This window comes from Agelaius phoeniceus, chromosome 2 (genome assembly GCF_051311805.1).
Source record: "Agelaius phoeniceus isolate bAgePho1 chromosome 2, bAgePho1.hap1, whole genome shotgun sequence".
NCBI classification, from domain to species: Eukaryota; Metazoa; Chordata; class Aves; order Passeriformes; family Icteridae; genus Agelaius; species Agelaius phoeniceus.
In genome coordinates, this window is record NC_135266.1 from 5,094,077 (window position 1) to 5,108,947 (window position 14,871).

Genomic DNA, 14,871 nt, shown 5'->3' on the forward strand with positions numbered 1-14,871 from the left:
GGGATCTGATCATTTACACTTGCCTAGGAAAAACTCTGGTGGAAGGCAGCACCTTGGTACCACAAACTTCTCATGGACGGAGCTGAAACTTGGTTTGTGCAGAAGATTTCAGGACTGGACATTTCAGTTCTGCTACAGCTTTTATGCTGCTTTCCTTGCTTCTCTCTCAGCCTTTAGGAATTAAAACAGGATAGCAAACATCTGCATCACACATTCACTAGGATCAGGGTATGGTTTCCTCTGTCTCTAGTTCCACCTCAAAGTTAAAATAATGATATCTTTAAGTATTTTTTTTTACCCTGTAAATGCCTTAAACACACACATCAGTGTTTCATAGCCCTTTTCAGCTCCTGTATGGAGATAATGCAGCTTTTGCAATGTTCTAAGGGAAACTACAAGAGACAAGCTTGAATAAACTGTGGGTGCTACAAACATGTGCTCCAAATCAAGTTAGCTAAATCCCTGGGATCCTCACTGGAAGAATGCATCATAAATTCTCTTTATTCCTAATATTAGGTGATAATTGTCTTTAAAATGTCCATTCAAGCACAGTTTAAGCCTTCAGTGAGGACTTCTGGAGGGGGTCCATCCATGTTTGAGTGGTATTCCACAGCAGGTAGATTTTTCTTCCCCAATAAATGAATTATAAGTAAATAGCTTTCTGCAACACCAAAGGACAGAATTCAAGGCTGAGCTTAAGAGTCTCCTTGCCAAGGGTTGCAGTGGATGGTGAATTTTGCATGTTTCCAAGGGGGAGTCTTCCCTCATGGAAGAGATTCCCACTGAGGGTTATTAGCCCATTCTGGAGAGACAATCACATCAGGAAATCCCTGAGCCAAGAAAAGCTGAGGGCTGGGAGGGCACCAGGGAGACATTTGACAGAAGCCAACCCTGTGCTGAAGCACTTTTTTGTGCAGCCACTGTCAGGAGGGAGGACACTGCAGGGCAGGGACAACATCTGATCTGGCACAGATGTTCTGGGCAGCAGTTGCCTCCCTGCAGCGCCGTGCTGCCTGTGGTAAACACAGGAATAAAATACTTACCTGCCTCCCAGGGCTTTGTGAGGCTTATCCCATGTCTGTACAATGCTACACGAGTTCCAACCACTCTGGGAAGCTCCCTGATTAGAAGATTCCTCTCAGATTACGAACTCCTGTGTGTCATGTTTGGTGGTTGCTCTGAAACCAGTTCTCAGACCGCTGCTGTATTTTATCCCCACTTTCTGCTGCTTCCAGAGGAATCGAGAGGGAGCCTCAGCACACATCTAAAACAGTCCCAGCAGGAGTGGGAACACTCAGATGGCTTGTGGATTTTTCAGCATCTGGCTTCTTGGGGCAGAGCTTTTTGTCCCCAATGGATTCACCTCCAAGCCTAGTCATGGATCCAGATCCAAGCCAGCAGACCCAGCAGAGCCCTAGTGCCATGTGAGCACCAGACACTGCCCTTCCTGTGCAGGACCTCAGTGTCCAAAGGGAGGTGTCAGAGGATGAACCAGGCTCTGCTCTGTGGTGCCCAGCAGTGCGACAAGAGGAATGGGCAGAAACTGATGCCCAGGAAGCTCCACCTGAACATGAGGAAAATCTTTCCTCAGCAGTGACTGAGCACTGGGCAGATTGTCCAGAGAGGGTGTGGAGTGTCCTTCATTGGAGATATTCCAGAACCATCTGGACACAATCCTGTGCTGTGTGCTCTGGGATGGCCCTGCTGGAGCAGGGGGGTTGGACCTGGTCCCTTCCAGCCTGACCATTCTGTGATTTAGTGACTGTGTGACCTCGCTGAAATGCAGGTCTTTGGTGTGAGGAGTAAATGAATGGAGAATGTAACTCAGTGACAACTTCCCTTCCTCTCCATTCCTGAACTACAATGGCTCACTCACAGGTCAGTGGGCAGGAGTCCCAGGGCCAGAAGAGCTGCCTCGTCCTCATGAAGATGGGACGCACAAGGCGATATTGGATGGTGCTTCTACTCCTCATTTCCTCAGGGAAAGCCCCGGGGAGCTCTTTAGGAAGCTGTCGCTGCCTGGAGCGTGGGGACAATGCTGGCTGCCCTCCTCACTTTATCCCGGCGAGCGACCTTCGGTGCCCCAGTCCAGGGGACAAGCGTCTGCCGCGTGTTTGGGCAGAGCGACAGCCACGGCCACCAGCGGCTTGGGGACACGCTGCCCACCTTCCCCAGTGCCGAGGGGTGCCCCGAGCCCCCCGCTCTCCCCATCCCCGGGGGGGGCGGGCCGGGCCGGGGGCGGCCCCAGCTCCATCTCGGCCCGCCCGCCTCCCGCAGCCAGTCGGGGCGGAGAGGCGGCACTGGAGGGCTCCTCTGCCGGCAGCCGGGCGGGCAGCGGTGCACATGGCATGTCTGATGGCGGCTTTCTCCCTGGGCAGCGCTTTGGTAAGGCGAGCCCTGCCTTCCCTCTGCCAGCGCCGGGCGGGGGGCGAGGTGCGGCGCTGGGGGACGGAGATGGAGCCGGGGCTCCGCGGGCAGCTCCCGAGACGATTCCCGAGAGAAAGGCAGGGTCGGAGGGTACACCCGGGGCTGCGGGGTGCAGGATGGGGACTGAGGGATGCGCAGGGTGAGGGATGCGGGGTGAAGGATGCGGGGTGAAGGATGCGGGGTGAAGGATGCGAGTGTGCGAGCGGCTGGCGGCGCACGGCGGGACTTGACCGCTGGTTACCTCTGTCTGTAGCTAAGGCGGGGGGATTATCGCCGAGCATGCTCCCTGCGCCGCTGCGCCCCGCCGGCTTCCCGGAGGATTTGCGGAGGGACCGTAACCTTTGCATAACACCCGGGGCCGGCGGGGGACGGAGCGGGCAGAGCCCGCGGGACCGTCCTGCCGCTGCCACCGGCCGGGCGCTGCCGTCCCCGCCGGGCTCCGGGAGCGGCCCGGCTCCTCACCGGCTCCACCAAACTACATGGGAAATAGCCCAAAGTGTCCAAAAGCAGCTGAGAGGTGAGCGCGGTGCTGCGGAGCCGCCGGTCCTGCGAGCGCAGGGCTCGGCATGCGGGGCTGGGGCATCGCTGCGGGGTGGCAGCGGAGAGGAGAGAGCGCTGCAGGTGTTGGGGCGTACAGAGGGGGCTCAGGTGTGTCTGTGCCTTGGCTGAGTCTGTGCCTGTCGTAGCCTCGGCATTGCCCAGCTTTTTCCAAGCGAAGGTGAACCCGGGAGGCGTTTGGACCATCCCGGTTGCTCGGGGGATCCTCACCCGTAGCGGGTGGTCCCTGGAGGAGGAAGGTGTGTGAACAGGCAGTTCGGTCCACACAGTGACTGAAATTGTTTAATGTCCCAGTAACAAAAATCTTTGGCTTCACACTCTCGGGTGATTGAGTAGTCAGAGGCTAGGGTCTTGTCCAAAGGATGTTTTATTTGGAATCGATCTAAACTGGAGAAGCTCTGACTGTCACCTAGATAATCAAGGTGACCTACTCATTCAGAGTTCATTTTTGGATATTCCCTCTGATTGTGTGGAAGTGCCCAGTGGTTCCTCAGAACAAAAGAGATTATGAGTGCCAGAGTCAGCCTTGAAAACATTCAGGGAAGAATATTGTAAACTTGCCTTCCCAACGTTTCTAGGGAAGTTCCCCTGCTTTGATTGTTGAGCTCTAAGATGTTTCACATTACTCTTGTTATGTTCAAATTACATACCATGGCAATGAACTATTTAAGAATTTGACAGTAAGTGTTAGTGGATACCTGACCTCTAAGTAAGTTGAGAGCATGATTAAAATCTCTTTCTTGAGAAAATGTGGTGAGCAGAGCTGATTATTTTCATCCAGAACTTGGGGCTTGTGCGTGAAGAATGTGAAGATGCCAGCTATGGAGTGGTTAAGCAGAAGTATTTTTTTTTCATCAGTGATTATGTAGGACTTGAGGTTTTTTAAATGTTTTTGTCAGCATTCATGACAAGTGACTGATCTGAGCTGGGCTGGTGTTACAGCAAAGATGGGAAGACCAGGAACCATGAGAGGGAAATGGAAGTGGCACAGGCAAGAGGAGGCAGTGTCACTTCTTAGCTGAATTAGACAGATAGAGGGAAACAATGGCAAGATCTTCAGCTCTGTTTGTGTTCATGCATTGAAAAGTAGTGCAGCACATCTGCTTTCCAGGAGATAACTTTGTATTATGTGTCAGCATGGAAAGCTTGGCACATCAGCCACATACAGGAGTCCTTTCCAATACAAACCTACATTAAAAACACTAAATTTCCTAATAGACAACTGTGCAGATGTTTGGCTCTGCTTAAGCCATCCACCAAACAACAGATGACAGTGAACAGCCTTTCAACAGAACCATTCAAAATTCTGTTTAGCTGAAGAAAATTCATGACTGTTTTTCTCTTGAGCTTACACACATCCTGCTCATATTGGTGCAAGGCACCTGTGGCGGTAAAAGGAATCCAAAAAGATCCAAATTTTGTAGGCATAATTTAAAAAAAATAAAAAGAAGAGAAAGATGGGTGGAAGGCCATTGTCATGGCCAGGAGGGGGGGGGGGGGGGAAGGAGGTTTAGTCCAAAAAGTGCCAAGTGGAATTGCACAGAGTGCTGTGATAGGCAAAGTGTAGCAAGAGGGATGGCTGTGAGCACAGGACATTGACCTTACAGTGTCAGTGGTGCAAGAACTGGAGCAGGGTTTGTGTGCTCATGTGGCTGATAAGATTTCCATTAGTTATCACTATCAAGCATGGAAAGCACTCAAGGATTTTGGGTGCAAAGCATTGTGCTTTCCTAAAAGACCTCCAGAAAAGAACTTATACTGTCGTCCCAGGTTGCAAAGTCTCCAGAACTATCAGTGCAGGAGAAAATAAAGCATGAAATAGTACATTTGAAAATTCTCAGAAATATAATTTCACCTTGACAAAAGCATAGGCTGATCTAGAGGAGCGAGAGCTCTTAGATATTTTGAGTGGCTGTCTGTTGAAATGTCGGCACAAATAATTGTTCAGCCAGCTCCCTTCCCCCTTCAGCTCTGTACCAAGCCCTGGAATCAGAGTAACTAGAACCAAATTCCTTGAGTGCATGAGAAACCAAATACAATGGGGACTGAACTTATAAATGTATTAATCTGGTGCAAGATCTGAAAGACAAACTAGTGCTAAAGGAGCTGTATGTGCTGCAAGAGCTCTTTCACCTCTTCTGTCAAGGCTCAGGCAAAAGAACCAACAAAAGATTGCTTTATTTTACTCCTCTTTCACCTTTCAGCACATTACAGCTGGATTTTTGTGCTATTTAAAGAACAATTCTGGTGCAGAAGGTTTTGAAACGTGTTCCTAACAAAAGTCTGTGAACTTTCTCCACTTTCCCTGCAGGGTGGCAGCAGTTCTGGTTGCACCATGGCCGAGCCCAAGTCTGTGTGTGTTTCAGTGGACGAGGTGGTCTCCAATGGCACAGACACTCAGGACATCCACCTCATCAATGGACACTTAAAAAAAGTGGACAATGCTCTGACAGAAGCTCACAGGTTCTCCTACCTGCCCCGCAGGCCAGCTGTGAACATTGAGTTTAAAGAACTGTCCTACTCCATCCAGGAAGGGCCATGGTGGAGAAAGAAAGGTGAGGAAAACAAGGTTTCATCCACAGGAGGCTGTAGAGGCAGCAGTTCATACAACTGCTCATTTCTGCCTCCCAGTTCTTGAGGATCTGAAGTAAATATAGTATTGCTGTGCTGCCAAATATCTGTCCTGTGATCTTGCCTGTCTACAATTTATTGTTGAGGGTGGGTAGAGCATGCAGGAGTTTAAAGATGGGGGTGGGGGAAGTGAGGAGGCTTTGTTTTTTTACTCCTGCAATTGGCTGTTTTGTGAGGTGGTTGTTTTTTCAGTACTCTTTCAGAACAGTGAGTATCTCAGAATTTCACAAGGCATTAGACACCAGGATAAAAACTGTTTTCTTTAAGGGCTGTGTTTGGAAAGAAATGCTGTGAGCTCTAGGTTTCTCTGCAGCTTAGATGGGTCTCTCAAAGCTTATAATTTCTGTGATGAAATCACTGGTGCCTGCTGGGACTGAATCCTGGGGTTCAGTCAAGGGCCAGGATGCTCTTTGTTTTGCTGATACACACTGCAGAGAGTTCACACCAAAATTATAGATATTGGGCACTTCTCAAAGAAGAGAAGCGTTGGGAGTAAGAAGGGATTATTCAGCTCTCTTCTCTAGAGGTTCTTGGTTGATTCCAGTTCTTAAAGGTGATTCTGTCCTTTCTCCTCTGCTTGCCATCAATTCCTTTCATGCCTTCATTGGCTTTGTGTAACCATGTGTTTCCTAGAGAGTTTTCTGTTTTTTAGGATTTTTTTTTTCATGTGTGTGGCTGGTCCTCTCTGAAAGGAAAACTAGGTCATGCAGTAAATTCCTGCCAGCGAAAAGAAGTATGGCCCAAGAGAAAAATATTGGAATCTTCAGGACAATTTTGTGTACTAAATGCCATAGTTGCCCTTCCTTGAGGAACTCTCTCCCAGCAATGTAAATTGGCATGGTTGTGTGCTTTAGTTCTTTATAGAGATAAGGCCCTGCCAGTTCAGCCCTCACCTGAGCCATACTTGATACCTGCACTGGCCCTGAAACTACAAATCCACTGGCTTAAAGGTTCCACTTGAAATTGTTTCACCAAGTACTTGGCTGCTGTCTGTAAATTGTATCATTATCACAACACCAAGGCTCCAATAGTCTAAACATGTATGGTATGAAAAGCTCTGGAGCTGTTGCCATGAAAGTGCTACTGTATGCGGGCAGGCTGTGCATACAATTATTCATTTTTATTCATTTGTTGAAAGATCTGCAGATTTCATGCTTTAATGGGTTTTTCAACATCAAAACTGTATGTAGACCCACTGGCCTTCTTTTAATTGCTTGCTAAAATTGCATGGAGCTACATTGTCCATAGGAGAATAGCTTGGTTTGGCAGCAACTTTGGTACATTCAAAATTATTCTTTATCTTATCAGAATGAGCACAAAACACTGAAGGTTTCCAAGAAATGGAGCAATGCCAAAATGTCTCATTTAAGATTTAAAAGCTTGAGATTTCTAACTGAATCTATTTCTCACTGGCCAGAATTGATTGAGGGATTCTATACCCAAAACCTCTGTTAAGATTTTCTGACATGCCTGGGTGACTTGGCTTGAACAAAACAATGTCCTGGCAAAACACCCTGCTGCTGAAAATGACCTGTGGAGGTATTTAGCTCTGGGCTATGGTTATATGGCTGTGTCACCACATTTGGGTTTGAAAGAGGAGATTGAACTCTCCTGGCTGGCTGTGTGGAGGGGTTCAGGTGTTCCTCAGCTGCTCTCACACCCCGTGTCACCCCTGGGACCACCAAGGACAGGCTCAGAGTGGCTGAGCTGCTGTCTGCCAGCAGGGCTTGGCTCTCCTCTGCTTGCCAAGGAGCTGACACAGACTTGGGAGGTCTGCACCCAGTGCCAAGTGAGCCAAAGAGTGCTCTCACAGCCAGGGAGCTGAACCACATCGTGTGGCTGAGGCCATTCCCAGCTGGAGACGAGCCCTGACCCTTCTCCTTCCTCACCAGGGAGAGCACAGCTGGAATATTCTATCAGTTTGGGTGCTTTGTATCAGCAGAGATATGAAGCTGGAAAGGGTCTGTCAAAGGGGTAAAAAAATGGTTGAGGGGACCTACAAAGAGCAGCTGAGGAGTCTGGGCTGCTCCTGCCAATAGTGCCAGATGATAAATTACAAGAGCCCATGGGTGGTTCGGGGTGGACACCAGGAAATAAATTCCTGTTGCCAGCTGCAGCACTGGGATGTGTCACCCAGGGACAGTGGGGACACGTGGCTGAGCTGCTGATCTGATCTGGAGCTGGTGGTTGTCTTGCTTTGATGGAAAGCTGGGCCAGGTGACCTCCAAAGGTCTCTTCCTCCAGTGTTTCAGTGAGTTGCTGGTCAGATTATAGAAACCTTCCAGAACCAAACTTTCCTCCCAGCCGTGTTCCCTCCTCCAGGGACTGGCTCAATATATTGGTTTTAAGAGAAAATATTTTCCATTAGAGAAATAGAAAAGTAAGTTGCTTAAATAGTCCCCAATGAAGGTAGGAACCAAACAGTTCAGATTCTCTCATTTATTTTAGTGGTTCTGCAAGTAGAAGATTTTTTTGTGTGTAATTTGGGATATCTCTGTTCAAACCTGGTGGATTTGTAGCTGAGTGCATTACATATAAAACTATTCTGAATACCTTATGCAGATATAAGGTATTCAGAATAGTTCCAGTGGGAAACTGGGACTTTGCAGTGCCCAGGAGAAGGGCAATATTGTACCTCCAAACATTGTGCTGGATTCAGCACTCCTTGTGGATTCCCTGTGCTAAATGTCTCTCTCATTGCTGTAATGTGAAATATTTGAATTCACTTTTTATGAGAAGAGTAGCAGAAAACATGCTGGGGAAAAAAAAAGAAAGGAGATGTCTCTCAGTTCACATTGTTCTTGGGTGTTGGTTGTGGTAAGAAGAGATAAGGAATGCTGTTTCAAAAATGTCTTTTAATTAATGGTGTTTCTATTCTTAAATGGAGCTTGAAAAAGAAAATCTACTATTTCTACATCATTCTCTATGACTGTATATGAATTAGTTAAAACCTTTCAAGAGTGTTGGATCACAAAGGCAGAAGTGCAGTTCCCTTGCAAAGACAATTTGTGCCGGCATGTTGGACAGGAATCAGCTGAAGAGCAATTCCCTTCAGTAAAAATGGCATTGCAAAGTAATGTTAAGGTTAGGCTCTAAATGAGCAGGAGGAGGAATAATTAGTAGTGCTGCCATTGTGTTCTGTACTTAGCTTGATTGTTCAGGCAATGCAACTCATGGTATGTCATGTCTTTTACTTTGCATTAAAAGCCCGAAGAAAGGTGAATTTGCATTGCTTGTCAACAACAAAGAAGCTAAATAAGCCATAGTAGGCTTCAGATTGGAATTTTTCATTTATTTTTGTCTAAGCCTTAAACTGCTTAATTAAACTATTAAATATCATTTTCTCTTTAAATACAGGGAGGGGCATTTTGATTCTAATGTTTATATGATAATGCTGCTCTCCTTCTGAGGTTTTATCAGACTCATGGCAGAGATTGGTGTGACTCTGGAGCTGATTAATTCCTGCTGTAATTTCCCCTGAGGTCAGTGGGATTAACAGGGAAGGAATATGGCAGGTCAGTCCTTGATCAAAGCTGCTCTATCTGACCCATTCCATTCAGTAGGATCTGTTGCCAATATGGGAATTTGGGAGAGGTCAAAGAGGTAAAAGTTTCAGAAGGTCTCAGCTGACTTTGGCATTTTCCCCATAAAGCTTTTAGGGAGTTGGCCAACAAGTAGAAACAGCCATTCCTTCAGGTTTGAAGGAAAGGGATTTTTGAGTGACTTGTGAGGTTAAGGATCTTCCAGAACTGAAAATGTGTCCCAGTCTTTGAATCCAGGCTGTGTTCAAGCACGTCCTGGTGGTTTCCTGTGGGTCAGTGAGGTTCATGATTTCAGAAAGCCCCAGGGCTCCCGGAGGAACTGCTGTGAGGTTAAGATGGACTGGCAAAGACAGAAAAAGGGAACTTCAGCATATTTGGTAGAAATAATAGGGCTGCTTAGTCCTAGGATACTTCTGCTTTCTTTTAGGATGAGGGACCCAGCTGCCTTGGAGGGGAAAAGAAAGAGTCCTGTGTTACATCCAGCGTGGATCCTTAAATGTGAAAAGCAAGATCTGCAGAGCTTTGGAACAAAACACGGCCAAAGTTTCACTGTCTTGTCACAAAGCCATTTATCTAAGGGCTGAGGAAGAGATGGAAGTGGGTCTTGGCTCCTGAGCTGTATGTTTAAGCTGCAGTTTGAAATGTAAATCACAGAAACACAGAGATTGGTTTTACAGGTTCACAGAAAAATTACAGACGTGTAGGTTTTCATACTAGGACTCCTGAAAACTGTTTGCAAGAGGATTTGGTAGAAAAGTCAGTGCCTTGGGTTTCTGTCATTTTTCTTAAAAGCACCATGAAATAATCTGAATTGGGGTTTGGGGATGAATTAAGTACAGTCCCCTCTACAAAGGGGGCATGAAAAGTACTTTGGAGCTTTCTGTCTGGGTCAAAGTCATTCAGCTTTACTTGAGAAAGATACATACATTCTGTGTATGCCATGAAAGGACATTTGTTCTATTGTTTCTAGGTGGGTCTAGGTGGGTTTGCTATAATGCAGGATGGAGATGGAAATGTTCTGCCTATATAATTGAGTGCATCCAGCAAGAAAATAGTAATAAATTTGCTTGCAAAACACCACAACAACTCAGGGATTGCTTTTCTTCTTTTTTTTTTTTTTTCCCCTCCCCTCTCACACTTCTCAGTATTCATGGTTAATTAGGCAACGTTTTCGTTGGAAATTTCTCCGTTGTTATTTTTAGGGCTGTAATGAGTCACTTGCGCTGCGTTCGAGCTCTGCTAGGATTTGGTCTGGAGTAACCTCTGAGAGAGCTGGCTCCGGCCGGGCACAGTGCACCCGGGGATTTTCACTGCAGAAATTCGTGCTCAGCAGAAAACGCCCCATTTCTTGTTATTTTGGGTTTGCTCTGACGGCTCCAACCCCGTGCAAGCAAAGCGGAGCGGTGCTGGTGCTGCCCAGGTTGCTGTTCCGCAGCTTTGAGCGGTAGGAGGGGAATGAAGCGCTCGGACGGCTCCGAGGTGTCCGAGGGGGAGCACGGAGCCCTTGGCAGCTTGGTTGGTATTCATGGAAGGCCAGGAGTGGCCGTCACAGCCCGAGACAGTGCCATCAGAACAGCGCGATCCCTGCCTGCCGGCCCCGAGCGATGTTAATGCCGTTCTCTGCATAAGATGGAAACTTCACCGCTGTCAAACCATCAGCAGAGATTTAAACAGCCTGGGCTTTGCCGATTTGCTTCGGTGCCGTCTTAGGAATTAGCTCTAGTACACACACTCGGACAGACCCCTTTCTTTTTATTTAGCTGGGCTCTTTATTTATTTAATTTTTTTTGCAGCGTCCTCTCTATGACTTCACCGCAAAGATCTCCCGCACCCCCCTCTCTCTCCCATCCCCTCCGGAGATACCCAAACGAACGGCAGGAGAGGAGGGGGGGCCGGAGGGGAGGATTTGGCCTGGATGATGTGCTAATCCGTGCCGGGGGAGTCGGAAAAAGCCGGCCGGCGCTGCTGGGGCAGGTGCAGTGCGGTGGAGGTGCCGCATGCCCGCCCGGCGCGGTTACTGCCGGGCAATGCACTGCAGTAACCCGGGATGCGCTGCCGGCTGCTCCGCCGCTGTTGCTAAGACGGGAAGGAGGGAGGGAGAGATGCAGAACGGGAGCGAGCAAAAACCCACTTTCCGAGAGAGATTTTTGTTTTTCTTTCTTTCTTTTTTTCCCCTTTTTTCTTTTTCTTTCTTTTTTTTCTTTTTTTCTCTTTTTTCTTTCTTTCTTTCTTTCTTTCTTTCTTTCTTTCTTTCTTTCTTTCTTTCTTTCTTTCTTTCTTTCTTTCTTTCTTTCTTTCTTTCTTTCTTTCTTTCTTTCTTTCTTTCTTTCTCTCTTTCTCTCTTTCTCTCTTTCTCTCTTTCTCTCTTTCTCTCTCTCTTTCTCTTTCTTTCTTTCTCTCTCTCTTTCTCTCTTTCTCTATCTCTTTCTCTATTTCTCTCTCTCTTTCTCTCTTTCTCTCTCTCTTTCTTTCTCTAATTCTCCCTTTCTTTCTCCCTTTCTTCCTCCCTTCCTCCCTTTCCTCCCTGTCTTTCTCTTTCCTTCTTTCCTTCTTTCCTTCTCTCCTTCTCTCCTTCTCTCCTTCTTTCCTTCTTTCCTTCTTTCCTTCTTTCCTTCTTTCCTTCCTTCCTTCCTTCCTTCCTTCCTTCCTTCCTTCCTTCCTTCCTTCCTTCCTTCCTTCCTTCCTTCCTTCCTTCCTTCCTTCCTTCCTTCCTTCCTTCCTTCCGCCACTTCCTTCCGCCACTTCCTTCCGCCACTTCCTTCCGCCACTTCCTTCCGCCACTTCCTTCCGCCACTTCCTTCCGCCACTTCCTTCCTTCCTTCCGCCACTTCCTTCCTTCCTTCCGCCACTTCCTTCCTTCCTTCCTTCCTTCCTTCCTTCCTTCCTTCCTTCCTTCCTTCCTTCCTTCCTTCCTTCCTTCCTTCCTTCCTTCCTTCCTTCCTTCCTTCCTTCCTTCCTTCCTTCCTTCCTTCCTTCCTTCCTTCCTTCCTTCCTTCCTTCCTTCCTTCCTTCCGCCACTTCCTTCCTTCCTTCCGCCACTTCCTTCCGCCACTTCCTTCCGCCACTTCCTTCCGCCACTTCCTTCCTTCCTTCCGCCACTTCCTTCCTTCCTTCCTTCCGCCACTTCCTTCCGCCACTTCCTTCCTTCCGCCACTTCCTTCCGCCACTTCCTTCCGCCACTTCCTTCCTTCCGCCACTTCCTTCCTTCCGCCACTTCCTTCCTTCCTTCCGCCACTTCCTTCCTTCCTTCCTTCCTTCCGCCACTTCCTTCCTTCCTTCCTTCCTTCCTTCCTTCCTTCCTTCCTTCCTTCCTTCCTTCCTTCCTTCCTTCCTTCCTTCCTTCCTTCCTTCCTTCCTTCCTTCCTTCCTTCCTTCCTTCCTTCCTTCCTTCCTTCCTTCCTTCCTTCCTTCCTTCCTTCCTTCCTTCCTTCCTTCCGCCACTTCCTTCCTTCCGCCACTTCCTTCCTTCCGCCACTTCCTTCCTTCCGCCACTTCCTTCCGCCACTTCCTTCCTTCCGCCACTTCCTTCCTTCCTTCCTTCCTTCCTTCCTTCCTTCCTTCCTTCCTTCCTTCCTTCCTTCCGCCACTTCCTTCCTTCCTTCCTTCCGCCACTTCCTTCCTTCCGCCACTTCCTTCCTTCCGCCACTTCCTTCCTTCCGCCACTTCCTTCCTTCCGCCACTTCCTTCCGCCACTTCCTTCCTTCCGCCACTTCCTTCCTTCCTTCCGCCACTTCCTTCCTTCCGCCACTTCCTCTCCTCTCCTCTCCTCTCCTCTCCTCTCCTCTCCTCTCCTCTCCTCTCCTCTCCTCTCCTCTCCTCTCCTCTCCTCTCCTCTCCTCTCCTCTCCTCTCCTCTCCTCTCCTCTCCTCTCCTCTCCTCTCCTCTCCTCTCCTCTCCTCTCCTCTCCTCTCCTCTCCTCTCCTCTCCCCTTTCCTTTCCCTAAAATTTCCTTCCTTTTTTTCCTTCCTTTTCCCCCCCTCATCTCTCTCTGCCAGATGGGTTGTATTGTTCTCCACCATTTTTTTGCCTGCTTTGTCTGAGAGTTGTTTTCATCTCTTGTGCAAATCAAGATCCATATGTTAGGAAGAATAAACAAGTTAGGCTGGTTGAAACCAACTGCATTACTGGTAAAAGGCTCATTTTAGGCAAATATTGTGTAAATTCTTTTTCAGTGGCTTAAAGTGTTGGCAAAATTAATTAAAATTAGGCATGATTTTGTAGCAGAGGGTTTCTAAGCACGTTTTAACCTTGATAAAATCTGTGTAGTTTTTGTTTTAACACTTAAGCTGTGTCAAGACGGTAAAAATACATTGAGTAGCTGCTGTTACTGGGATAGTTCACAGTGTTGTATTAAGTGATAAATAACTCTTCCCAGTGTCCTTTTGCATGTGTTCTGTAAAATAGAGGTTATTGGGAACAAATCTTGGTCAGCCCCTTTGTCTGATCCTTCTACTGTTTCCCAGCTGAGTATGCTCTTACTTCAGCATTACTTGTTTTCCTTCAAGCAGAATCCATTGTTATTGTGGGTTTGTTTTTGTTGGGGTTTGGGTTTTTTTTTGTTTGTTTAGAGTTTTTTGGACCTGGAGCTTTTATAGAAATGTGCCTTGAGTTTGACTCAGTGCTTTTTGGTCACTGAGTCTTAAAGCAGAACATCTTCTTTCTCTCTGCTGTATTGTTTGTTAAACCTAAACATTACAATGACCTCACTAGTTTTCATTCTAGCTAATGTTTTGATAGAATAAACTTTATTAACTGCTGCTGTGAAAACTTGTGGCTAAGGAAGGAGGCTTTAGAGAGTTACCAATTAAAGCATTCTGAAATTCCTATGCCAGAAGTGGTCACAGTGAGCTGTTTGGTGTCTGAGCTCTGGTTTTTGCTGTTTCCATCTCTCACAAAAAGTGTTGGGGGCTGGCTGTAACTCACCCTGACACCCTTTACTACAACTTGCTGTGTGCTGAGTGGGGTTTGATGAAATGATTTATCCTCTGCCCATAGGTGGTCATGCCCTGCTCGAGGCGTTGAGGAGGTAGAGGCAACAAGCACCAGCATCTGGGTGTACTTTTGTCACATTTCAAAGTAGACTTTGGTTTTTGTGGTCTGCAGATCCATCTGAAGGCTGAGGAAAGATGAAGCAAGAGGCATTTTGCAATTGGAGAACCTCAGACATCACATGGTTCATCAGGGTTTTCCACAACCTCACTGAAAGGAAAGAGAAATCACAAGAGCAGACAAAAGCAGAAGCTAACTTGAGTAAAAATGCTGGTGAAGTTCATTTTTTGTCGTGCACTTTGATGCCATTTTGGAAAGTGCCTTCTGGAAGTCCTTGGGGTCTGAGCTTACCAACTCTTTAGGGCAGATTTTTTGTTCTGTGGGGATTTAATATCTCAGAGTTCAGCTCTGTATCCTCTGAGAAATTACTATTATGTTTTGTTTCTCACAATGTAGCATTTTTCTTGTAGGTAAACTGTGGGGACAGTCAGAGCATGACACTACTCAGAATGTGGCAGGCCCTCACTCAACTCAGCTGCTTTATAATTCACATCTGCACCCTTTAAACTTTGGAGGGATAACTTTGTCTTCTATTAGAAAACAGTGCTTGGTGTTATTATTAAAATAACAAGCCAAGACTTACAAGAAACAACATGCAAGGAGATCCCCAGCAAAATTTACATGATTAGCACGTGGGAACGAACTGATTTGGATTCATAATTAA

The 14,871-nt window shown here is 47.2% G+C and overlaps 1 protein-coding gene across 3 annotated transcripts in view; it reads left to right on the forward strand.

Annotated features, from left to right (window-relative positions):
- The first annotated feature begins 2,249 nt into the window (after window positions 1-2,249).
- The window catches only part of ABCG1 (ATP binding cassette subfamily G member 1), a 61,416-nt gene continuing 48,794 nt past the window's right edge, over window positions 2,250-14,871 (forward strand). For 2 of the 3 annotated variants that reach the window (XM_077171173.1, XM_054654944.2), the window contains exons 1-2: window positions 2,250-2,385; window positions 5,297-5,540. In XM_077171173.1, the coding sequence (XP_077027288.1) occupies window positions 2,344-2,385; window positions 5,297-5,540 (286 nt within the window). In that variant the 5' untranslated portion in view covers window positions 2,250-2,343. Of the gene's footprint in view, window positions 2,386-2,811; window positions 2,945-5,296; window positions 5,541-14,871 lie in introns of those variants that run through there. The other variant, XM_077171166.1, reaches the window with a different exon arrangement.